Source organism: Lissotriton vulgaris, chromosome 1_1, assembly GCF_964263255.1.
Source record: "Lissotriton vulgaris chromosome 1_1, aLisVul1.2, whole genome shotgun sequence".
NCBI classification, from domain to species: domain Eukaryota; kingdom Metazoa; phylum Chordata; class Amphibia; order Caudata; family Salamandridae; genus Lissotriton; species Lissotriton vulgaris.
Window position 1 is genome coordinate 2,110,613,955 of NC_141685.1, and position 25,242 is coordinate 2,110,639,196.

The 25,242-nt window shown below is 44.5% G+C and overlaps 1 protein-coding gene across 1 annotated transcript in view; it reads right to left on the bottom strand.

Annotated features, from left to right (window-relative positions):
- Positions 1 to 25,242, bottom strand: part of PRMT8 (protein arginine methyltransferase 8) — a 793,591-nt gene that overhangs the window by 289,329 nt on the left and 479,020 nt on the right. The window contains exons 5-6 of the mRNA XM_086921504.1: positions 2,832 to 2,974; positions 2,312 to 2,399 (exon numbers count right to left, since the gene is read on the bottom strand). Of these exons, the coding sequence (XP_086777630.1) occupies positions 2,312 to 2,399; positions 2,832 to 2,974 (231 nt within the window). The remainder of the gene's footprint in view (positions 1 to 2,311; positions 2,400 to 2,831; positions 2,975 to 25,242) is intronic.

A 25,242-nucleotide genomic window follows, 5' to 3' on the forward strand; every position in this document is an offset into this window, starting at 1 on the left:
GTAGATGATGGCCCCGAGTTGGATGCAGTATCGAAGCCCTTGGCCAGCGAGAAAGTACCCGCGGATACCCTCGTACTTGTGTGCGCGATGCCGCAATTGATATTTTGTTCAATGGAGGTGGAACCACTCTCTGTTTCCGGAGTCTCTCTTTTCTGACTTTTGGATTGTTCTGACATTTTCTTCCTCCCTGGCAGTTTCATCATCTTGTCAGAGGAAACAGCGTCGGGACTCACTGTCGGAGAGGGGGTGCTCGAGCGCAACTGAAGTTCCGGATGGCCTACCACTCTTGACTTTCGTTGGACTGAACTTTGTTAAACTCCTTTTTCATTTCTCTTCTCCTGTTGAGGGAGTGGTTCCGCCTGTGAGAGCCTGCATTAAAGATTGGAAGGGCCAAGGATGAGATTGTCTAAACGGGGCTGATACTATGGCAACGATGGATATGGGATTTGCTACCGTATTTTGCGGAGGGTTGGGTGATGCTTATAACTTCCCATGATTGTTCTGACTAAATATTCTGAAGCTTTTGGTTATAGTTGGAGGTTGTTTGTCTCTGGCGGGGGGAGGGGAGTCCGGGAGCCTATATGTCGATTTCCTCCCCCACTCTTTTTTTTACTTTTAGTACCCAGTTCGTCGGGCGACAGGCACACTGCTAGTTGGGGTTGGGCGGAAGGCTTATGCAGGGGTGCAGGGTGGGGGGTCGGGGTTTGTTGTATTGTCTCCCTTTTTGTTCTGTATGTTCAATCTCCTATGCCGCTTTTATTACTGGATGCCCTTAGACGGATGGTCCAAGCCATCGGGTGGACGGGCCTCGGGGGTGGCGTTATTTCCTTTGTTTTTCCCTATGTTCCGCCTTGTTACTGGGTATCGGTTGTGCTAATCGATTGCTTGTTGCTCAAACATGTTTTACTCTCTTGCCACTCATTATTATCCTGTTTTTTCGGGTGGTGGGACTCACAGAGACGCTATTAGCACTGTCCGTAATCTTCTGTATGTTCTTGGGCTGCCCGCCGGCATGCAAGGGGACTTCTGTTTCCTGAGGTTTTACCCGTCTGTCCAGCCATGTTGACTGAATATTGTTGTTGACTTCCTGATGTAAGGCACCTGCTGTTGGTTTTTTATGTTTTACAATAAAAGATTAAAAAAAAGAAAGAAAAAAAAATGATCACTTTCCACAGATGGCAGTACCTGGGTCCCATATTCCATAACAAGCGTGCCAGGGGAAAGCGTTCACTGCTTGGGCCAAAGCTCAAAGCGTAGGGAAGACAAAATGGTTAGTATTTCAGTAATTATGGAAACAACATTTCGCCGCTGAGCTCACCATCTACATGTCCCTCTCCAACTCCGACCAAAATAGCCAAGAGTAATGATACATTTCCGCTCCAGGGGCCTTATTTATGAAGGCCTTGCGCCGCCGGTGCGTCACTTTTAACATGGGAAAAAGTGACGCACCGGCGACGCAAGGCCTTCATAAATAAGGCCCCAGGTCTGTAGGGGCAAAGCTACATGTGTTTCTACTGACAAGCTCTCTATTAGTGATTCACGAAAAGTATTTATTACACAAAATACAGGGTTAATAATCAAGGGGGTTGTCTTTGGATATCAAGAGGCTCATACATGGAGTGCACAGCGGAGAATCGTAATTCCAATGCAATATTAGCATTGCACCTCACCCTAACACTAAACATAATATTTGGACTGGGCAATAGATGAGTGTATCTGTACCGGCAGCCACTAAAGTGAGCCAAGGACAGACTGGCGAAGGTAGTCTGACTAAGACAAAAGGCAAGACGATTAAAACCAATCAGAGCTCATTTCAGTGGATTACAGGGCTTTGGCATATGTCAATATCTTGGTAGAAAAGTATTATTAGAGACGAGCTTGGCGTGTTGTAGCTGGTTCCCTAAGTGACTAAGCAATCAAAAAATGTAAAGTCAAGCAAATATGCAAAACAAATACCTATATGTTATGTTATGTTAAGAGGTTTTATAAAGCGCCTGGTTACTCCACTTTGAGTGTCCCCGGGTAAGGCTTCCACAGACCACAGAGGTTCCACAACATACTCCAGTGCTACTACAGTTGTCTTAAATATAAAAAATATAAAATGTTGTTTGATGAAAGAAGAGAAAAAAATGAAGTAAGTCACATAATACTGCACAGGTATTTCGTTGCCTTCATTTCAAACGTATTAACTAGCTTTACAAACCAGATGTGCTAAACGGTGTTAGCACACATTATATATTGGTGTGCCAATGTGATATAAAGCATGACAAATACAGCAGTCACATTTACAGTTACCATGCAAAATACTTACAGTGAATCTTGAAGTCCTTGTACTGTCGATCTTCAATTGCTACCACGTAGAGAGAAGCGCGGTCTGGAAACATAAGCCCTCCAGGTTTCTGTTGATGAATGTTGGGGAAATGGGTCTCGTAATCTATTCACCTGACAAAGACATCACATTTTGAACAGCAAATATAAAAAAGCCGACAAGCACCCCCTGCACGCCTTTATTGCTCCGCTTGAGACTGTCACATCCACTCTCATATCCCGGCGATTCTAGTAGCCGGCAGCTACACTGACAGATCAGGATGTCTGTCTGCATCACTGCAGCCGCCACTCACAGACAGGCCCTGAAATATATGACCAGCACACTCAGGGTAATTCGTCTCTCAGCGCAATTTGTCAAGATCAGGGGCGTCTGCTGGATTTAACAAGCGCCTCTTTTATTCTCACATGATTTGCCGTGCAGGGGAGACGGTGGGAATGCAAATGAAGAAACCCCATGGCGCAGGCGCTCAACCCAGAGGCAGCCGCTCATGCAGAGCACCTACCAGCCACTTGTCTCGGGCAAAGATGACCGTGTTCAGCATGGACTCGTAAAAAAGGCAGTAGCCCATCCACTCGCTGATGATGATGTCGACGGAGTCCACCGGCAGCTCGACCTCTTCCACTTTGCCCTTAAATATTGTGATTACTGAAAGAGAAAACATGCACAGAAACGCACCCGTTATGGTACTTTCACACTCATCATTTCAAAATAGAAGCACTTTCGATATGCTATACAACGAAGCCATAGTTGTTGCTTATTTATTTTGTGCAATTAGCAACCACCGACAAAGCCAATAGTACTGGCTTGTTGTAGGTGTAATGTTTCGTGTTGTTTTATATATCTTGAGGCAATTTCAAAAGTAGCAAAATACTAGTCGTGCAGCGCTAAGCATAGCTTTTCAGCTTATGTTTTTTTAAGCCACGCCCCTTTGAGAGACCCCTCCTCCCCCTTCCCCCAATGTTTTTACTTCCCACTTAAAGCCCTGATCTTATTACACAAATAAGATGGATTCACTAGTGCAATTGACAAGAGAAAATGTCTGCTCTGTTTTCAAGGATGGCTTCATAAACACCACTTAGCCGCATTCTGGGCCAAAGTCACTGGAGGTGATGCGGTTTGTGTTTCAAGAGGTGGAATTGCTGGTTTTGTAATTGGTTAAGATGTCAGGAGCATGCTTCAGGGAAATAGTTTTGCTTGTTCACTGTATTCCTTCTACATTGTTTGCTGTTTTTGATGGTTTAGCGCTCGGTTGAAATGAAATCTAGTCATCAGAGAAATCCTTTGAGGCAGCCAGAGCATTTCCTAAAAGCAACAAGGTTAATCCCAGTTATCTTTAGCACATGCCACCCATCGCAATAATTATTGCATGGGGCCTTTCTGTCTGACGTGAAATATCAAACACGGTAAAATTACATGGCAGAGTAGCACAGTAAATGAAATAAGTGAAAATGTTACTTAAAACACACTGGGGCAGGTTTACAAGCCCCTTGCGCACTCTTGCACCAACATGCGTTTTTTATTGTGATGCAGCGGTGGCGTAAACAAGGCGGCCAATTTACAATGTAACGCATCTAGAGAGATGCATCATGTTGTAAAACCTGCGTAACATTATACCTGCATCAGGTATAATGTATGCAGGGTGGGTGTTCCCACGCAGGAAAGCCTCGTAAAAGTGACAAAGTGAAATATACAAGATTTCACTGCGTTACTTCTAGGATGGCCCTGCGTCAATAACCCCCGCACTCCCCCATACCGTGGGGAAGTATCTACCCCAAAAACAAATACCCCAGGCATCCCAATAACTTAGCCAACCAGGTCGTAATTGTTGTGGTGGTTGTTGGCCGCAGTTTTATTGGGATCATAAATCATATCTGGGTCATATACATGTCAACACAATATCCCATAAATTATATCTGGGTCATAAACATGTCATACAACATATCTGGGTCATAAATCCTACATGCCATCGCCGTGGCCATAAATCATATCTGGGTCATAAATCATACGTGTCATCATTTTTCATAAATCATATCTGGGTCATAAATCATAGATGTCATCATCATTGTCATAAATCATATCTGGGTCATAAATCATACATGACGTTTTCATTGTCATAAATCATATCTGGGTCATAAGCATGTCAAATCATATTGTGCAGATCAATATTGTGGTACATTCAGTTCGTAGATGGCACGCCTACCAAACCAGTTCTTTCGTTGATCCTTGGTAGTCCTCATTGTCGTGTTACCTCTGGGACCACCATTTGGCTGGTCACCCTCGCCCTTTGCGTGCAGGGAGGGGTAGCTTCTCCAAGGAGTTAGGCCCAACTCGCTACCTTTTTGTGCCCTGCCGTCTGGCCGGGTCTGGGCCGCGAGCGCCGTCTCCGTTCGCTACTCCCCTCCTTGGCCCGGCCACCTCACCCTGCCGTGCGGCATCCCAAAATGAGTGGCCTACTTCTACACACCGCCCTGTTGGTGTGTCTTCTTAGCCATCCGTTGTAACAATTTCCGCCACGCCGCAGGGAGGCGCACGTCTTCCTGCGGCTCCCCCCAGCTCCCGTGATTATTGTGGCTTTCATGCGCAATTGCGTCACCGGACAGCACCTCACTGACTCTCATCCTTCCTTCCGCCAGCTACACTTGGTCGTGGCCGAGAGGTTCTGGGCGACCAGGGCAATCCCAAGGTGAAAAAACCGCCATACACCATCTGAGCCGGCCTTGTGTACTTGAGCGCGGCTGTGCTTTTTCTTTTATTTGTGAGGCCGGCCACCCTTTCCCACGCCGAGGTAGGCACAGGATCTGCGCTCGGGGCCACTCGCACCCAGCGCAACAATCACTCCCTTTGGCCCGGGAGACTAAGAGATTTGCCCAGAATCACAGGATTCCTGAGCCTCCTTGTAGAGGCTGGACTGTGGTTTATGGTATGCTCAACCTGCCCACCGTCTGGACTCCTTCCTGTGGCCTTATTAGGCCGTGCCATGTCGTATGCATTTCCATTTCTTTTTTTTTTTTTTAAACATTCGTTTCATGGTGGGCCGGGTGTGCCGGGTTATTGGCTAGTCGTGATCCGCCCTCTGCCCGGTTGTGTGCCCTTGGGGCAAGATAACTACCCAGGTGGGGATGGGCACCCTGGTGCTGGCAAGCTTCTGTGCCTGGATCCAGTGGCCACCCGTATTCCCGTGGCCATTGCTGTGCTTCAAGTTTGGCTCCATAGTCGCCCTTTCCAAACCGAGTAGTGTTGAAATTGCAGCGAATCGGTTACCATTGTATTTGACTGGATTCAGCAGAGTGTGCATACCCAGATAAATATATGTGTACATCCATACAGATGTCGAATTAAACTATTTAACCTCTGCATTGTAATGATAAATGTTTGCATTTAAGTTGTGTGGCCCGCTGATACAAATAATATGAGTAAAGCGCTTGTCTTCACTAGCCTGCGCACCACTGGAATGAAGTTCCAGCTGCAGCTTAGGGTTATGCCCGTGGTGTAATTAACGTTTCCCTTGTTAACTAATGTCTTATGGGTGCATGTGATGAGGTCCGCTTGTTTCTGGTTTAGTCAACTAGGGAGGTTCTGTGATATAAAATCTCACACCAAAACGTGCACCGACGAATGATGGGTTTACTCTCAGAAAAGCCCACGGCACCTTCCATTTATCAGAGGCGGATACCTTTAACTTACGCCAGAACACTTTTATTGACAATGATTGGAAATGACAGGGGTGTGGCGTCAAGCATTATACAAAAACAAGTTACTTTACTGTGCCGTAGTCGGTATGAATGAAAAAGACTGGATGCCACTGGTCAACAAGAACTTCTCCCAGGAGACACCTTCAATTTCTTTAACAGACTGGCGCTGGGCCCGCGCATGTAGGGCATCGTACCACAAGGGGCTTCAGCTGACGGTAAATCTTTGTTAACCCAGGCCATACCGGCTACCGTACCCAAGTCTCGGCTTGTCAAAAGACCGGCGATGCTCACATTCAGACACACCGCTCCCCTGTTTGTTGGACGTTTAACGCAATTAAGGACAAAGACGGTATTGCCTGGCCTAAAGCCAAATAGATTGGACGGCGTTCCTAAACATGACACAATGGAGCGCTTGTGGCGACGCAGCCGCTTCCCCCGCTCCACGAAAGTTAGGAGCTATCTGGGGGAAGCGGTGGCTTATATCCACCCCATTTGCTCATCCGTTCCGTGCAGCTGGTCCCCCATTGGGGGGTTTGTACCATGCTGTACCCCCTATTGGCTGGGGGTTCCTTAGTGCCAACAGGATGCTCCCCTGTGAGGTGTTAAGTCTTCCTGCCGCTTCTGGGCGCCCAGAACCGGTTCCTCCACTGGGGCTCGGCGTGGGTTAAGGCGCCGGCCCTTGAGCCTCCCCCCCCCTTCGGGGGGGGTGCGGCGGCCTCTGCAAAACCCTACGCCTGGTTGAAGGAGGCATAAGGACTGGCGCAGTACAATAAATATAGGCTCCAACATGCATTTCTGGAGTTGAGTCGTGCTTGCAACACAACTCCAGAAATGCGTGACTTTTGGGCCAACAGATGCATCAGAATTTCTGAAGCATCAGTCAATGCTTGCACAATGGTGCGCCATATTGTAAATACGGCAAATCCATGGTGGAGCAACGGTATCGCAGGCTGGCACAGGGAATGAACATTTTTGGGAACAACATTTAGCACTTATTGAAACTACACAGAGGGCCATGGCATAATTCCAGGAGAAGGACCATACACAAAAAAGGTCATGCCCAAAATGTAAATCGACCAGAGAAGATTTGGACAAAACGTTTGATCTTTTTTAACTATTAAAATATAATAACTGGCGTGGTTGAATAATATTGGTACAAATAAATCAGAATGAAATACACAGTCCTGGATATTAAGTATTTTCCTAGGCAATATTTAGGTCTTGTATTAGCTCAACTCTACCTGTATATATATCTATTCATATTTCTATCTATCTATCTATCTATCTATCTATCTATCTATCTATCTATCTATCTATCTATCTATCTATCTATCTATCTATCTATCTATCTATCTATCTATCTATCTATCTATCTATCTATCTATCTATTACCACTTGGTGGTTGGCAGTGGGTACTTACAGTTAGCCTACATTTCCATAGGAAGAGCATTTTTGGTTTGCTAATGACTTTGGCTCCTGTTAGACGCGGGATCCCAGGTTGGCTGAGGGTAGGTACCCTAAGCCAAATAAGGACCTTAGTTTCCACGTGAGGGAAAGGAAGGTCACCTTCTGAGATAGCCCCCACTCACCCCCTTAGTGCTTGGAGCAGCCAGGCTTATCTTCAAGGCAAATTTGTAAAGTATTTGAAACCACGTTCACAACAACCCAATGATGACACCGCAAATAGACTCCACAGGAGTTTTAACAAAATGAGTATACATTTTATATAAAAAAATAGACGATCAGGGAGCAGCCTCTCACAGAGTCAGAGCCAGAATTTGAGCACGAGGCTGCAACTGATACATCTCAACCCCCTGTCTTAAGGATATCGAAAAGGGGTAAGGAACATCAGTTACGGTATACCGCTCTGAAGGAGCTGCCGCATAAGGCTAGTCTGGGTAAGGGGGGTTCCAAAACAAAAGCTAGAAACATCTCCCGAATCACACCCTCACAGAAGTCTTATTTTAAGGTCCTCCCCCAGGTCCTAAACATAAATCAAGAGGCCCAAAAATCCCTTTGTACACAAACTGTACTCACATCAGTCGAAGAGATTGGACCTACAACTACTTCTACACCTCCTAAAGCTATACTCGGTAATCTGGGAGATAAAGAAGGAAAAGTAGAAGGGGTAGGAGAGTTAGCTAGAGGTATAGAGATGGGGGACCCAGTAGAATGAGTCGATGATGCAACTTCTCCTCCGGATCAGCAAGCCCTCACCGCAGAAGCGGGAAGTAAGACAAAAGACTTGGATCAATGCAGTGGGGGTTGCGAAGATAATGGCAGCGACGATACCATCCAAGCCATACTTCTCAGTATGAGGGAAGAGATTAGAAATGGATTTGAGGAGTCAAAGAGATGTTTCGAGGATTCCAGACTTACTCAATCAGAGATCCGCACAATGTGCGAAAATCTAGAGTCTAAGGTAGACGGTCTCTCACTAAGAACTGGAGGCCTAGAGAATTGTGTTGAAGTACTCAAGGCAAAACTGGAGTCTGCTGAGGGGAAGATTCAGACATTACGGCGGGAAGGTAATACAGTCAAAGAGAGGGTCGAGTCCCTCGAAAATTTCTCTAGAAGAAATAACTTGAGGCTCCTAAAAATACCGGAGGGAAAGGAAGGAGGAGACTTAAAGAACTTTGTCGCAACCATATTAAAAGACTCTCTAAATCTGGACGAACCCCTTGTCCGAGATAGAAACAGATATTCAGAGGGTACACCGGGATCCGTTCCTCCTTAAACCGGGTAGAAATAAACCAAGGAAGATCCTGGTGAATTTCTTAACATATTCCCTGAAAGAGAAGATTTTGACCTCAGCCTTGAAAGCCAAGACTTTGAAAGCCTTAGATTTCTCCTTTGCAGTGAGATCGGACCTGTGCAAAACCACACTGGATAGGCAGTGGGAACTAGGTCAACGGATGGAAAAGTTTAGAAGCCTAGGAGCTACCGTTCAAATGAGATTTCCTGCCTTTCTAAGGGTAATGTACAATAATAAAATGTACAATGTCCAGTCTCCCTTTGAAGCTGACGAGTTACTTGTCACTATCAGTGAACACGCAAACCCTCCAGATCACGTGTGAAAATTTCTGTAAAAAATAATAAAAATAATAAAAAATAATAGAGTAATCTGTAAAATAAGTCAATGAGTCAAGGAAGGAAGGGAAAAAAGGGTGAGAAAATAAAAAGAACAAGAAAAACAAGAAAAAGAACAAAACTTTAAAAAAAAAAGGAAAGATAATAGTAAAAAAAAAAAAGGGGAGATAATGCGGGAATATAAATAAAAGAGATTAGAAAAAGGAAAGGGAAAAAGGGAAAAGAGAAAAGAAAGGGGTGTAAAGGGAAAAGAATAAAGGGAAAAGGGAAAAAAAGGGAAGGAAAGGAAAGAAAGTAAGGAGGAAAAACACGAAATTATGATCACTTGGGTGAGGATACACAACTTCGTTATTAAAACATAGGAAAACTAAACAGTAGTGGGTGATAAATAAACAAATGCTTATCAACTTAGGAATCTCACTATAGATTTCAAACTCCCAGCATATTTAATCTCAAAAGTCTGAGGCACTAGGCCGCAATGGAGTCTACTCTCAACTCCCAAACTATCGGCCAAATCCATCCTTGGCCACCTGAGTACCTTCAATAGTAACAATATGTTATAAAATAACTACTAGATAAGGGACTTAAATTAAGGCTTTATGAACCACCACTGCTTATATCTTAAGCATAATGACCAATGAGATAGATATTAGGGCATGGAGCTGGAACACGTCAGAGACGACAAGCTGGCAATACATCATGCCAGAGTAAGTTGGGGGGGTTTTCCAGGGGAGGGAGGGGTGGGAAGGGAAAGGCAAAATATAAAAGTCCTCATAAACCGAATCCTAAAATCATGTAGAATATGGAGTAAAGCGCGTGTCTTCACTAGCCTGCGCACCACTGGAATGAAGTTCCAGCTGCAGCTTAGGGTTATGCCCGTGGTGTCATTAACGTTTCCCTTGTTAACTAATGTCTTATGGGTGCATGTGATGAGGTCCGCTTGTTTCTGGTTTAGTCAACTAGGGAGGTTCTGTGATATAAAATCTCACACCAAAACGTGCAACGACGAATGATGGGTTTACTCTCAGAAAAGCCCACGGCACCTTCCATTTATCAGAGGCGGATACCTTTAACTTACGCCAGAACACTTTTATTGACAATGATTGGAAATGACAGGGGTGTGGCGTCAAGCATTATACAAAAACAAGTTACTTTACTGTGCCGTAGTCGGTATGAATGAAAAAGACTGGATGCCACTGGTCAACAAGAACTTCTCCCAGGAGACACCTTCAAGTTCTTTAACAGACTGGCGCTGGGCCCGCGCATGTAGGGCATCGTACCACAAGGGGCTTCAGCTGACGGTAAATCTTTGTTAACCCAGGCCATACCGGCTACCGTACCCAAGTCTCGGCTGGTCAAAAGACCGGCGATGCTCACATTCAGACACACCGCTCCCCTGTTTGTTGGACGTTTAACGCAATTAAGGACAAAGACGGTATCGCCTGGCCTAAAGCCAAATAGATTGGACGGCGTTCCTAAACATGACACAATGGAGCGCTTGTGGCGACGCAGCCGCTTCCCCCGCTCCACGAAAGTTAGGAGCTATCTGGGGGAAGCAGTGGCTTATATCCACCCCATTTGCTCATCCGTTCCGTGCAGCTGGTCCCCCATTGGGGGGTTTGTACCATTATTATTATTATTATTATTATTTATTTTTGTAAAGCGCGTAGTCACCCGGAAGTATCCCAGCGCTGTACCATGCTGTACCCCCTATTGGCTGGGGGTTCCTTAGTGCCAACAGGATGCTCCCCTGTGAGGTGTTAAGTCTTCCTGCCGCTTCTGGGCGCCCAGAACCGGTTCCTCCACTGGGGCTCGGCGTGGGTTAAGGCGCCGGCCCTTGAGCCTCCCCCCCCCTTCGGGGGGGGTGCGGCGGCCTCTGCAAAACCCTACGCCTGGTTGAAGGAGGCATAAGGACTGGCGCAGTACAATAAATATAGGCTCCAACATGCATTTCTGGAGTTGAGTCGTGCTTGCAACACAACTCCAGAAATGCGTGACTTTTGGGCCAACAGATGCATCAGAATTTCTGAAGCATCAGTCAATGCTTGCACAATGGTGCGCCATATTGTAAATACGGCAAATCCATGGTGGAGCAACGGTATCGCAGGCTGGCACAGGGAATGAACATTTTTGGGAACAACATTTAGCACTTATTGAAACTACACAGAGGGCCATGGCATAATTCCAGGAGAAGGACCATACACAAAAAAGGTCATGCCCAAAATGTAAATCGACCAGAGAAGATTTGGACAAAACGTTTGATCTTTTTTAACTATTAAAATATAATAACTGGCGTGGTTGAATAATATTGGTACAAATAAATCAGAATGAAATACACAGTCCTGGATATTAAGTATTTTCCTAGGCAATATTTAGGTCTTGTATTAGCTCAACTCTACCTGTATATATATCTATTCATATTTCTATCTATCTATCTATCTATCTATCTATCTATCTATCTATCTATCTATCTATCTATCTATCTATCTATCTATCTATCTATCTATCTATCTATTACCACTTGGTGGTTGGCAGTGGGTACTTACAGTTAGCCTACATTTCCATAGGAAGAGCATTTTTGGTTTGCTAATGACTTTGGCTCCTGTTAGACGCGGGATCCCAGGTTGGCTGAGGGTAGGTACCCTAAGCCAAATAAGGACCTTAGTTTCCACGTGAGGGAAAGGAAGGTCACCTTCTGAGATAGCCCCCACTCACCCCCTTAGTGCTTGGAGCAGCCAGGCTTATCTTCAAGGCAAATTTGTAAAGTATTTGAAACCACGTTCACAACAACCCAATGATGACACCGCAAATAGACTCCACAGGAGTTTTAACAAAATGAGTATACATTTTATATAAAAAAATAGACGATCAGGGAGCAGCCTCTCACAGAGTCAGAGCCAGAATTTGAGCACGAGGCTGCAACTGATACATCTCAACCCCCTGTCTTAAGGATATCGAAAAGGGGTAAGGAACATCAGTTACGGTATACCGCTCTGAAGGAGCTGCCGCATAAGGCTAGTCTGGGTAAGGGGGGTTCCAAAACAAAAGCTAGAAACATCTCCCGAATCACACCCTCACAGAAGTCTTATTTTAAGGTCCTCCCCCAGGTCCTAAACATAAATCAAGAGGCCCAAAAATCCCTTTGTACACAAACTGTACTCACATCAGTCGAAGAGATTGGACCTACAACTACTTCTACACCTCCTAAAGCTATACTCGGTAATCTGGGAGATAAAGAAGGAAAAGTAGAAGGGGTAGGAGAGTTAGCTAGAGGTATAGAGATGGGGGACCCAGTAGAACGAGTCGATGATGCAACTTCTCCTCCGGATCAGCAAGCCCTCACCGCAGAAGCGGGAAGTAAGACAAAAGACTTGGATCAATGCAGTGGGGGTTGCGAAGATAATGGCAGCGACGATACCATCCAAGCCATACTTCTCAGTATGAGGGAAGAGATTAGAAATGGATTTGAGGAGTCAAAGAGATGTTTCGAGGATTCCAGACTTACTCAATCAGAGATCCGCACAATGTGCGAAAATCTAGAGTCTAAGGTAGACGGTCTCTCACTAAGAACTGGAGGCCTAGAGAATTGTGTTGAAGTACTCAAGGCAAAACTGGAGTCTGCTGAGGGGAAGATTCAGACATTACGGCGGGAAGGTAATACAGTCAAAGAGAGGGTCGAGTCCCTCGAAAATTTCTCTAGAAGAAATAACTTGAGGCTCCTAAAAATACCGGAGGGAAAGGAAGGAGGAGACTTAAAGAACTTTGTCGCAACCATATTAAAAGACTCTCTAAATCTGGACGAACCCCTTGTCCGAGATAGAAACAGATATTCAGAGGGTACACCGGGATCCGTTCCTCCTTAAACCGGGTAGAAATAAACCAAGGAAGATCCTGGTGAATTTCTTAACATATTCCCTGAAAGAGAAGATTTTGACCTCAGCCTTGAAAGCCAAGACTTTGAAAGCCTTAGATTTCTCCTTTGCAGTGAGATCGGACCTGTGCAAAACCACACTGGATAGGCAGTGGGAACTAGGTCAACGGATGGAAAAGTTTAGAAGCCTAGGAGCTACCGTTCAAATGAGATTTCCTGCCTTTCTAAGGGTAATGTACAATAATAAAATGTACAATGTCCAGTCTCCCTTTGAAGCTGACGAGTTACTTGTCACTATCAGTGAACACGCAAACCCTCCAGATCACGTGTGAAAATTTCTGTAAAAAATAATAAAAATAATAAAAAAAATTAGAGTAATCTGTAAAATAAGTCAATGAGTCAAGGAAGGAAGGGAAAAAAAGGGTGAGAAAATAAAAAGAACAAGAAAAACAAGAAAAAGAACAAAACTTTAAAAAAAAAAGGAAAGATAATAGTAAAAAAAAAAAAGGGGAGATAATGCGGGAATATAAATAAAAGAGATTAGAAAAAGGAAAGGGAAAAAGGGAAAAGAGAAAAGAAAGGGGTGTAAAGGGAAAAGAATAAAGGGAAAAGGGAAAAAAAGGGAAGGAAAGGAAAGAAAGTAAGGAGGAAAAACACGAAATTATGATCACTTGGGTGAGGATACACAACTTCGTTATTAAAACATAGGAAAACTAAACAGTAGTGGGTGATAAATAAACAAATGCTTATCAACTTAGGAATCTCACTATAGATTTCAAACTCCCAGCATATTTAATCTCAAAAGTCTGAGGCACTAGGCCGCAATGGAGTCTACTCTCAACTCCCAAACTATCGGCCAAATCCATCCTTGGCCACCTGAGTACCTTCAATAGTAACAATATGTTATAAAATAACTACTAGATAAGGGACTTAAATTAAGGCTTTATGAACCACCACTGCTTATATCTTAAGCATAATGACCAATGAGATAGATATTAGGGCATGGAGCTGGAACACGTCAGAGACGACAAGCTGGCAATACATCATGCCAGAGTAAGTTGGGGGGGTTTTCCAGGGGAGGGAGGGGTGGGAAGGGAAAGGCAAAATATAAAAGTCCTCATAAACCGAATCCTAAAATCATGTAGAATATGGATCCAACAGTGTTTCAAAGTCGCTGTTTGGCCAAAATAGAAAGAGATATAATTAACAACAGGCATTCTTGCATAAAAAGTATCAGAGGTGAGGGTTGGGAAACTATGTTAAATATTAATGTCAGATATTAAATTCCTATCCTGGAACGTAAATGGTCTGCGTGTTAGGGCTAGGAGAAATAGAATCTTACAATATCTACGAGATTCACCCCCGCAGATCATTGCGATCCAGGAAACACACTTGAATAAACAGGAGATTACAGATATACTTAAAAAGCTCAAATGGGTTGATAAATTTATAACTACGGACCACAATACTAGTATTCGTGGCACTGCCATCATTTTTAAAAAAGCAGCAAGGGCCCAGATCACGAGTTGGAAAACAGATGCGAGCAGCAGATGGTTGATAGTCAATGCTCAATTACACTCGAAGGATGTTACTATTATCAGTTACTATGGACCTAACCAGGACGACCCTTCTTATTTAAACATCCTGCAGAACCATCTGATTACCTGTTCTGATCCCATAATATGGGTTGGAGATTTCAACCTTGTCCTAGATCCAAAATTAGACAAATCTCCTACTTCTAGAGCTGTTGCCCATAGTAATATGAGGGATACACTGCTTAGATGTATGTCGAACCTTGGCCTAATAGATCTATGGAGACAAAGAGCTGGTAATGCCTTGGGAGTCTCCTACCACAACTACACATACAGACATAAATCTCGAATTGATTATGCTCTATTCAGTCTCTCCATTAAAGATCAGGTTAAAAGCATAACATACCTGCCCCTACATCTATCAGATCATTCTGCTATTTTCTTCTCTGTAAAATTAGAGCAGAAATCCATTCACCCATCTTGGTCCTTTGACCGAACAATTCTATTGGAGGAAGAGGAGAAAGATTATCTGACGCAGGAAACTGCTTCCTTTTTAGAGCAAAATTTAGGCTCTACCTCTTTGGTCACTGTATGGGAGACTTGGAAGGCCTTCATCAGGGGCTGCATTACAGGGAGGGCCTCATACAGGAGAAAGAAATATGAAGAGGCAATTCAACATATTGAGCAAGAATTGATGCATCTAGAATCATCAGATCAGCTCCCCTCGGTCAATCAAGAGGAGAAAACAGAATTAAAAGCCAAGCTAGACACATTACTGCAGGAGAGGATTAATAAAAGATGGCAGGCAAGCAAACTTGCCCACTTTGAATATGGCGAGTCTGCAGGAAAATTGCTGGCCTGGAAAATTAAAGCTGACCAGTCTAGAAATTTCATTAAAGAAGTGAGGGTCGCTGGGGAAGCCAATAGTAGGTCAACAGACATGGCCATTGGGGAAGCCTTTTGTCAGTTCTTCCAGAATATATATACAGAGGAACTTAACGTTAATTTAGATGAAAGGAACGAATGGTTGAATAATATAATTCTTGCGGAACTCGAAAGTTCCCAAACTGAAAATATAGATAAAGATATAACGGAATTAGAAGTTTCTAAAACTATTAAGCAATTATCACAGGGCAAAGCCGCGGGACCAGACGGTCTCCCAGGATAATTATATAGGGTACTTAATTCTACTCTTACCCCAGTCCTTACGAACCTTTTTAATGACATAATGATTAGAGGGCAGGCACCACCAAGCTCCTGGGGGAAGCCAATATAGCTTTAATATTAAAAACAGGCAAGGACCCAGCCGAGTGTGGATCATATCGCCCAATCTTGCTTCTCAATAATGACTACAAGATTTTTACCTCAATTTTGGCTGCGAGATTGGGAAGCGAGATTGGGTCGATCATCCACCCTAACCAAAAGGGGGTTATCAGAGGTCGGCAACTGGCCGACTTAACTTACGATTTGGTGGGAGCCACGGACATCGCCTCAACTTTCAGCCTACCCCTGGCCATCATGACCCTCGACACCACAAAAGCGTTCGACAGGGTAAATTGGGCATACTTAAATTTAATAATGAATAAATTCCATCTGGGACCCAAATTTTGTAGGGCCATAGGCTTACTATATAATAACCCTAGAGCATCCCTACTAATAAATGGTACACAAACAACTCCTTTCAAAATTAGCCGAGGAACAAGGCAGGGCTGCCCCTTATCCCCCTTCTCTTTAATTTGTATGTAGAACCGTTTGCACAGTCTATTAGGGAGGATACCAACATTCCACACTTTACTTTTTCGGGCTGGGAAAAGAAGATCGGCCTCTATGCCGATGATATACTCATTTATACAACCGATCCGGCATTGGCATTCCCCATAATTATAAAAAAAGCGGAGAATTTCGGGAAATTCTCGGAATACAAAATTAATGCAGGGAAAATTGAAATTATGGTTTGGAATATTAATAATCTTCAACTCCCTGTAAAATCCTCAATCAGGTACCTGGGAATTACAATAAGTAAGCACTTGGCTCAAAACAACTTAGCCCGTATCTCCCGAGAATCCCAAATTTTGATGAAAGCTTGGTCTTTCCTCCGCTTACCATCTATGGGAGAACTAGCTTGATAAAAATGAGTATTCTCCCGAAATTTACTTTTATCTTTAATTCCATCCCGCTAGTCTTTGATACCAAACAGCTTGCAAAATGTCAGCAAAACATTAATTCATTTCTTTGGGGATATAAATCCAGCAGATTAGCTTGGAAAGAACTGAGAAGGAAAAGAGAAAAAGGGGGGCTTGCATTGCCAGACCTGGAATATTACGCCTGGGCATTTCATCTGTCCCACTCCAGGATGTTACTTAAGATCCCCTGGGAAAATGCAAATGGGCTTATGTACAAGGCAATGCTATTGGGTTCGGATCTTCCAGTGAACGGCTTTCTCTTCAAGTTCGGCCACCAGAAGTTCTTAAAAAAATTAGATTAAAGACACTATTGAGTATTTTAAAAGAATGGTCTCAAATAAAATCCAAGGCCGGGATAGGATACTTATCTGAACATGCCCCGATCTGGGACTTACCTGGACTAGCATCACAAGAAGCCAACACAGCCAAAAGAGTCCTACTAGACGCTGGTATCACAAAGTGGGGCGATCTGCTGGTGGAAAGATTAATTATAGACTGGGATATTTTCAAGCTTAAGGTAACATCATCACTCTCTTGGATAGTATACCTACAAATAGAAAGCTGGGTTCGGACTCAAATTAAGAAGAAAGGAATGATGGGAGAGGAGAGTCCTTTAGAAAATATCCTAGTGGAAAGACCGGCGGGAAAAAAGGAAGTAGCACTCTTCTATTGGCACATCATAGAGGATGGAGAGCGAGACTTCAACCTCCCGGAAAAACTTTGGGGTGCGGAGGGAGAACCATATATGGAGGACATCTGGGAGGAATCTTTTACCCTCCTTTATGGAATCACTAAGCCAGCATGGCTGAGACGCAACCATTTCTTCACACTTCACAGAGCGTATTACTCTCCTAAACGGCTGTCGAAATTTCAACCCAGGAAGTGCTTCTGTAAATGCTCTTTACCAGCAGCCTCAGATCTTCATATGTTTTGTGAGTGTCCGAACATTGCCACCTTTTGGCACGAAGTCAGAACAACACTCGAATCTATTCTTGGAGTATCTATCCTGTGCTCATGGTCTTTAATCATTTTTGGATTAAATGACAACATCAATGGATTAGAGAGAGATTTTCTGTTTTATGCCATCTTACTGGCTAGAAGAGAAATCTGCAAAAATTGGGTTAACACAAACCCCCCAACACATGCAGAGTGGCTGTCTTCATTATATGCAACATCAAAGCTGGATATATCGAGAACATGTAGCCCTCGATCTCTTAGATTTTGGGACCTCTTGATCAATTGGAGAAGGGATAGTTAGCCAACCCGGGTTTTTTTTTTCCCGGGTCCGATGATTAGGCCTAAAATCTCTCTGTCCAAAAGTGAGGTACCGTACAGCTACTGGACAACTGGCCGAACTGGCCCGACGGGAGAACGTCCGTTCAAGCTCTGCTGGCGACATTGGGACTGACTCTCTGGGCACCTGGAGCTTAGTATTGGGCTTCTAGGTGCTACAGGGGGGTCGGGCCTTGTGTCTGTGCGGACAGGAGCACAGTTGGATCGACTTTAAGGCTAATGAGGACAAAAAAGAAAGAAAAAAAAAGAAGAAAAAAAAAAAGATAGACGATCAGACCACAAGATATAAATCCAACATATGAGTATGTGTACTATTTCTCCTGGCCAGTTGTTAGGCCGGCCAGCCCTTGTAAGTTTGGGCGATATTAATGAGCATGAGCACTTCTAAACATTCCACTGTAATCCTAATACCATGTTATGCAGTTTGTAATGCTAGAATCAGGCACTTTTGCAATGTAATATTAATGTGTTGCATAACACAACAATCAGGTACTTTGCAATGTAAAAATGATGCAATGTGTAACACAACCACCAGGTACATCGTTATGCAGAAATAAGGCAATGCGTAATACACTAATCAGATAGTTTGTTGTGCAGGAATAATGCAATGCGTAATACACTAATCAGGTAGCTAATTATACAGAAACAATGCAATGCCTCATACAACAATCAGGTAGTTCGTTATGCAGAAATAATGCCAGCGTAATACACTAATCAGGTAGTTCGTTATGCAGGAATAATGCATTTCGTAATACACGAATCAGGCACTCCGTTATGCAGAAATGATACAATGTGTAACACAACAATCAGGTACTCTGGTATGCAGAAATAAGATAATGCGTAATACACTCCGGCACTGATCACGGTGCCTTAGGCAGTCTCTCCGCCACTCCTTCTGACTCGCCGTCATCCTCTGTCAACAGTTGCCCCCAACACGATACTGCCACTCCCTTGGCAATTTGGGCAGTGATATGAACCGAAGCAGAGGCTCGCGCTACCGGAATGAGAGAGAGGCCGAGAGTGTCTCCCTCCAAGCCCGCACCCCGCCCCAAGAGTGGACACATGTTACCTGGGGGGCATGAACTGACTCTCCTCTTCTCGTCCAGCGACTTGGGTCTCCGATGCAATCTTTGTGAATTGGCAACGGCAGGCTCGGGCCGGCGGTTCAGCTCCTCCGGGGGCTGCTGGTCCAGGTTGCTACTGCTACGAAGATCTCAGGCTGCCACAGGGCACATGCATACAGCGTCACTGAGACTCCCTTGAGCTTTGGGTGCACGATCACGGGGCACCCACAGGAAGGTCTCAGGCTGCACGAAGAACACACGCACAGCGTCACTGAGACTCACTTTAAATCTGGGTGCACGCTAACAAGGCAATCCTCACAAAGGTCTCAGGTTGCACAAAGCACACGCGCACAGCGTCATTGAGACTCACTTGGACTCCGGGTGCACGATAACAAGGCAATACTCACGAAGGTCTCACACTGCCCAAAGCACACAACCTTGATGAGACTCACTTGGATTCTGGGTGTGCACAATAACAAGACAATCCACACGAAGGTCTCACACTGCACAAAGCACATGCACACAGCGTCGATGAGACTCACTTGGATTCCCGATGTACATGATAACAAGGCAATCCTCATGACGGTCTCACGTTGCGCAAAGCACAAGAACACAGCGTCGATAAGACTCACTTGGATTCCGGTGCCCACGATAACTGGACAATCCTCACAAAGGGTTCAGGCTGCAAAAAGCACATGCACACAGCGTTGCTGATCCTTGCTTGGACTCCAGGTGCCCATGATCACAGGGCACAGCTTACAAGGGTCTCAGGCTGCAACAAGCCCACACACACAGCGCTGCTAAGACTCTCCTGGAAACGTTTGTGTTCCTGAGTTTTCGCAACAGGGAGCCAGCTCACCTCGGGCCCTTGGGGATAAGTTACTTCAGGACACAGCACAGCAAAGTCCTTTCATGCGGGGGACACAGCACACAGCAAAGTCCCTTTAGCCTTTCCTTGGTTAAAATAGCAAACTGCAGGCCAACCCCATAACACACAGCAATGGTCAGTCCTTTCCTTCAGTCTCTTCAGTTTCTTCCTTGGCAAATGTTCATCTTGACCACGAAGTAGCTCCAGTCTTGTTCAATCTTTATAAAGCCATTCTCCAAAGTTCAGGTGCTTGAGCTCTCATAGTTATACCCCTCAATGGCTTTGAAGTATTTGTGCTCAGGGGGCACTGACCCCTATTCAAACCAGTCTGGGTCCCTCCCTGCCAGTGGCACCTTCTTCCTTTGATTAACGGGGTCTGGAATCTCAATCACTCAGTAGGAGATGGGACTTACTCCTCCCCCTACACTCCAGATGCTGGTCAGCCTGTTGCTGTCTCACCTCCTCCCCTGGGTCAAGACATTCCCCAGATCCTATTGCTTTCAAATCCAGGCAGTCAATCCACAACCAGGCAGAGACACACAGAAATGTTGGAGCACAAAGATCCAGCCACTTCTAAAAGAGTGGCTTCTAAACACACAATGCAAAAACCACCTTCATAAAAAGATGTGTTATTACATTGAGAGTTCAGGCACACTAAACTTCACCTCTCCATCTTAAGTCTTTGGGAAGATAGGCTGGAAAACGTATTACAGAGCCGTCACGTTTTATCCTATGGGCAAGGTGGTCTTTCAACAGTGAAAGACGAAATGGAGATTATTTCACTATCAGGACATGGTAAACAACTTGGTACATGTCCTACCTTTCACATGCACTGCACCCAGCTCAGAGAGTACCCTGTACCTACAATAGGGGCGTCTGATGTGCATAGAAAGGGAAGGGTGAGGTCTGGCAGGTGGATACACTTGTCAGAACAAAATGGCAGTTTAAAAAACTGCGTGCAGGCACTGCAATGGCAGGCCTGAGTACCCTTTTTAAGGCTACTTTTGTGGGTGGTACAATTAGTGATGCAGGCCCACTAGCAGCATCTGCATTACCAGCTCTGGCACACATAATGCACTTTACTAGGGACTTTACTATTAAGGCAACCATACCAATCACGGTCAACCAATAAAGATTACACTTTATACAGAGAGCTCTTGCACTTTGACACTGTTTAGCAGTGGCAAAGTGCCCAAAGCATCTACGTTGGCAACACCATGTCAGAAAAAAGGTCTGGGGGAAAAGAAAAAAAGTTTAGGGAACTTTAGCCAAAAATAGCCAAGTCCTACAGGGCCCTTTGACAAATCTTCTCAAAACGTTCCTCCACAAAATTTTCGTCCACCTCAGTTCCTTCCTGAAAAGTTGTGGGGCGATCTGTGAAGTGGGTGCCAAGAATAAAGGGGGACCCAAAATCAAATTTCCCTATGTTTTTCCATAGATTTTTTTAAAAAGGGTCACAGCCTAAATTGCAAAATATATTACACCAAATTTGGCAGGAAGTTAAATCTTGTTCCAGAAAGCGATCCTTTAGTGATTTGGTCTAAATCCATTCAGTAGCTTTTTAGAAATTAATGTACAAACATATTTGTATATCTGGAATGTTGGGTTCGAGGTCTCGTGCAAGAGTTCCTGCGAGCTCAGCTTTAAAAAATGAGAGAATTCTGATTGACATAGGAGCCTTTTGTTCCCTTGGGCCATATTGCTCCCGTGAGCGATCTAATTGACTTGCTGCAACATAAGCAATAATATTGTGGCAGCCCTTACAGGACTCCAGTGACGTGGGCCTAGATGTATCAAGCCTTTTGCGATTAGCAAAGGCCGAAATTCGGCGAATTTCGGCCTTTGCGAATAGTAAACAGTCTTTTTGCATGTTTTGAGATGCATTAAAAAATCGCAAAATAAAGAATCGCAAAAATTTGCGATTCCTTATTTTGCTATAGCATTTAAGGAATCACAATTTTGCCATTCCTTAAATGCTATGTATGAACATTTAAAATTTTGCGATTTTGGTTTAAGAAATCGCAAATTACCACCAACTTGAAGTTGGTGGTAATATGCGAAATCTTAAAATAATCCCAAATGTTGCATTTTTAAAGGTTGCATATGACGCGCACATACATGCCCATAGGGCATGTATGTGCGCCATATGCACACAAATGCTGATTTCAGGGGTACTATTTAACAACAAGGGGTGGTGATGGACAGAGTTTCTGAATTAGGCAGAATACTCTCACCCAGTCAAGAGATCAGGGCTAGATCCAACACCGTTTTTTAGCTCACTGCACCATTCCAGTTCAGAACCTGGCTATATGCAAATTAGTCTGTTCCTGTCCCAGTGCATGATGGGAACAGGGCAAACCAAACTACCAAGCCAATTCTTACAATGGGAAGGAAACAAGCTTCCGGGGACCGGTTTCTGGCATTTCAGCCGTCGTCGGCCCGGCTTGCTTGAATCCTGATGGTGCAATGAGCAAGGGACTCACATCTGAGTATACCCTTCCACGCTTAGGGTGGACAAAATATTTAACAACAAGGGGTGGTGATGGACAGAGTTTCTGAATTAAGCAGAATACTCTCACCCAGTCAAAAGATCAGGGCTAGATCCAACACCGTTTTTTAGCTCACTGCACCATCCAAGTTCAGAACCTGGCTATATGCAAATTAGTCTGTTCCTGTCCCAGTGCATGATGGGAACAGGGCAAACCAAACTACCAAGCCAATTCTTACAATGGGAAGGAAACAAGCTTCCGGGGACCAGTTTCTGGCATTTCAGCCGTCGTCGGCCCGGCTTGCTTGAATCCTGATGGTGCAATGAGCAAGGGACTCACATCTGAGTATACCCTTCCACGCTTAGGGTGGACAAAATATTTAACAACAAGGGGTGGTGATGGACAGAGTTTCTGAATTAAGCAGAATACTCTCACCCAGTCAAGAGATCAGGGCTAGATCCAACACCGTTTTTTAGCTCACTGCACCATCCCAGTTCAGAACCTGGCTATATGCAAATTAGTCTGTTCCTGTCCCAGTGCATGATGGGAACAGGGCAAACCACCCCCTTTTCTGAATCGTTTTTGGCCACTATAGGTGTGGCAGGGTATACTCAGACTTGAGTCCCTTTCTCACTGCACCATCAGGATTCAAGCAAGCCGGGCCGACGACGGCTGAAATGCCAGAAACCGGTCCCCGGTAGCTTGTCTCCTTTCTGGTGAAGAATTGGCTTGGTAGTTTAGTCTGCCCTGTTCCCATGATGCACTGGGCCAGGGACAGACTGATTTGCATATAGCCAGGTTCTGAGCTGGGATGGTGCAGTGAGATAAATAACGGTGATGGATCAAGCCCTGATCTTTGGACTGGGTAAGAGTGGTCTGCTTAATTCAGACACTCTGTTCATCACCACCCCCTTTTCTGAATCGATTTCAGGGGTACAGCAGGGTGTCCTTGAGACACCCCTGCACCCTTGAAATCATTCTCATTTTGCGATTAGCAAATTGCGAATCGCAAAATGAGATGTACATCACAATAATTCCTATGGGCCTCCTGGCCCATAGGAATGAATGGGAAATTATTCTTTATTCGCAAATTCGCAACTTGTGAATTTGCAAATAAAGAATATTATGAAAAAATAGCAATTTTAAACATACATCCCATTTTGCGATTTCTAAATAGCGATTCGCTAAAAATCGCTATTAAGAAATCGCAAATAGTAACGATGATACATCTAGGCCCTAGGATCTCATTATGATGGTGGGCGGTTTTTTGTACTAACGCCATCATATCGGGGACAGGACCACCGACTTGCTGATGGCGGTCCCGCCATTGGTATTACAATGCGGCCACCTTCAAGGCGGTCATAAAGTGGATTTTTTGTATTGCAGCATGTGCTGCGGGTTGCACCACACGCCGCAGTACAAAAAAATCACTTTTTGAATATCTCTGCACAATGTGGCAGGGACCCTGGCAGGCACCATGCAGGGCCTGCCTCATGGTGCAGGGATATGTAGGGGGTGTCACAGAGTAAAGGTTCACTAACCTCTATGGCCGGATACAACAGGAGCGATGCTAGAATACCAATCCCCCTACTCTGGCAACACCTGTGAGTCTATTCATAGAACTCTACAGATAGATACCATAGCCGGGGAAAGGGTAAAAAGGGACAAATGAAACAAAAACGTTGGTGCAGTAAATCAAGAAGGCGTGCGATACAGGAGAGATAGCAATCTTCGCTTCTCCAGGCGCCCTTGAATTCCTGCATGTGAAACAAACAAAGAAATAGTAAATGACCCCTCCCTTCCGTTGTGAAGGAGATATCAATGTAGTAAGAAACATTTAACTACACACTTACATAATATACTGCCTCACTTGCTCCAAGCAAAACTGTGCAAAATAGAAAAATAAAGAAAAGAAAACAAGAGGGACTAATAGTCTTTCATTTTCCGGGAATCATCCAGGAATTACCAGCATGACCTTTCCGCAGTTTATCCAAACATTAAGGACAAGGAAATAGTACTTAGCTGCCCTTTAAAGCGATAGCACATGCAGGTGAAGGTAAGTAATCCAAACAGGCAATCCTGCACCGCTCCTTTCTCCAGAAACGGCGATATAGAGGAGACGATTGTAGTTGTCTGTCATTACTTCATGCTTAACAAACCATCAAATCCTTTCCGCAGATATCCTTACGGGCAAATAATAATTCCTCTTTTAGATTAAGTTCTTCCTAGTAGGGCACAAGAACTTTACCAAATCCTGTTAAAGCCACCAATTCGCATCCGCGCTACTCCAAATGTCGAGGCTCACTTCATACTGCAAACAAAATATGAACGCGCTCCAGCGCTTAATCCAAAGACGAGGCACTTGTCTGTATACAGAGGCCGACAAACGCGCTCCAGTCTCGAACATCAAACATGGAATCCTGGGGATGAACAAACAAAACTCGGCAGATAGGGGAAATCCAGGAAGTCCTCAGGTGACAAGCACCGGGGAAGGGGAGGAACAGGTTTAGATAGGAAAGGAACAAGAAAGAAAAGTAGGACAAACTGCAGGCATTCTGGGAGATGTAGTTGTCTACTTTCCCTGGCTTATTCCACGGGGTAAACATGACAGAACCCCCTCTCTACGTCCGACGTCTCGGCGTACCACCAGGCTTGCCAGGATGCAAGGTGTGAAATCGTCGTAGGAGATGCGGACAACGTAGATTACTCTTGGGCTCCCATGTGCGTTCCTCTGGGCCATACCCCTTCCATCCCATGAGATACTGTACCCCAGCTCTTACCCTCCTTGAATCTAGGATTGACTCAACCTCATATTCATCCTCACCATCCAC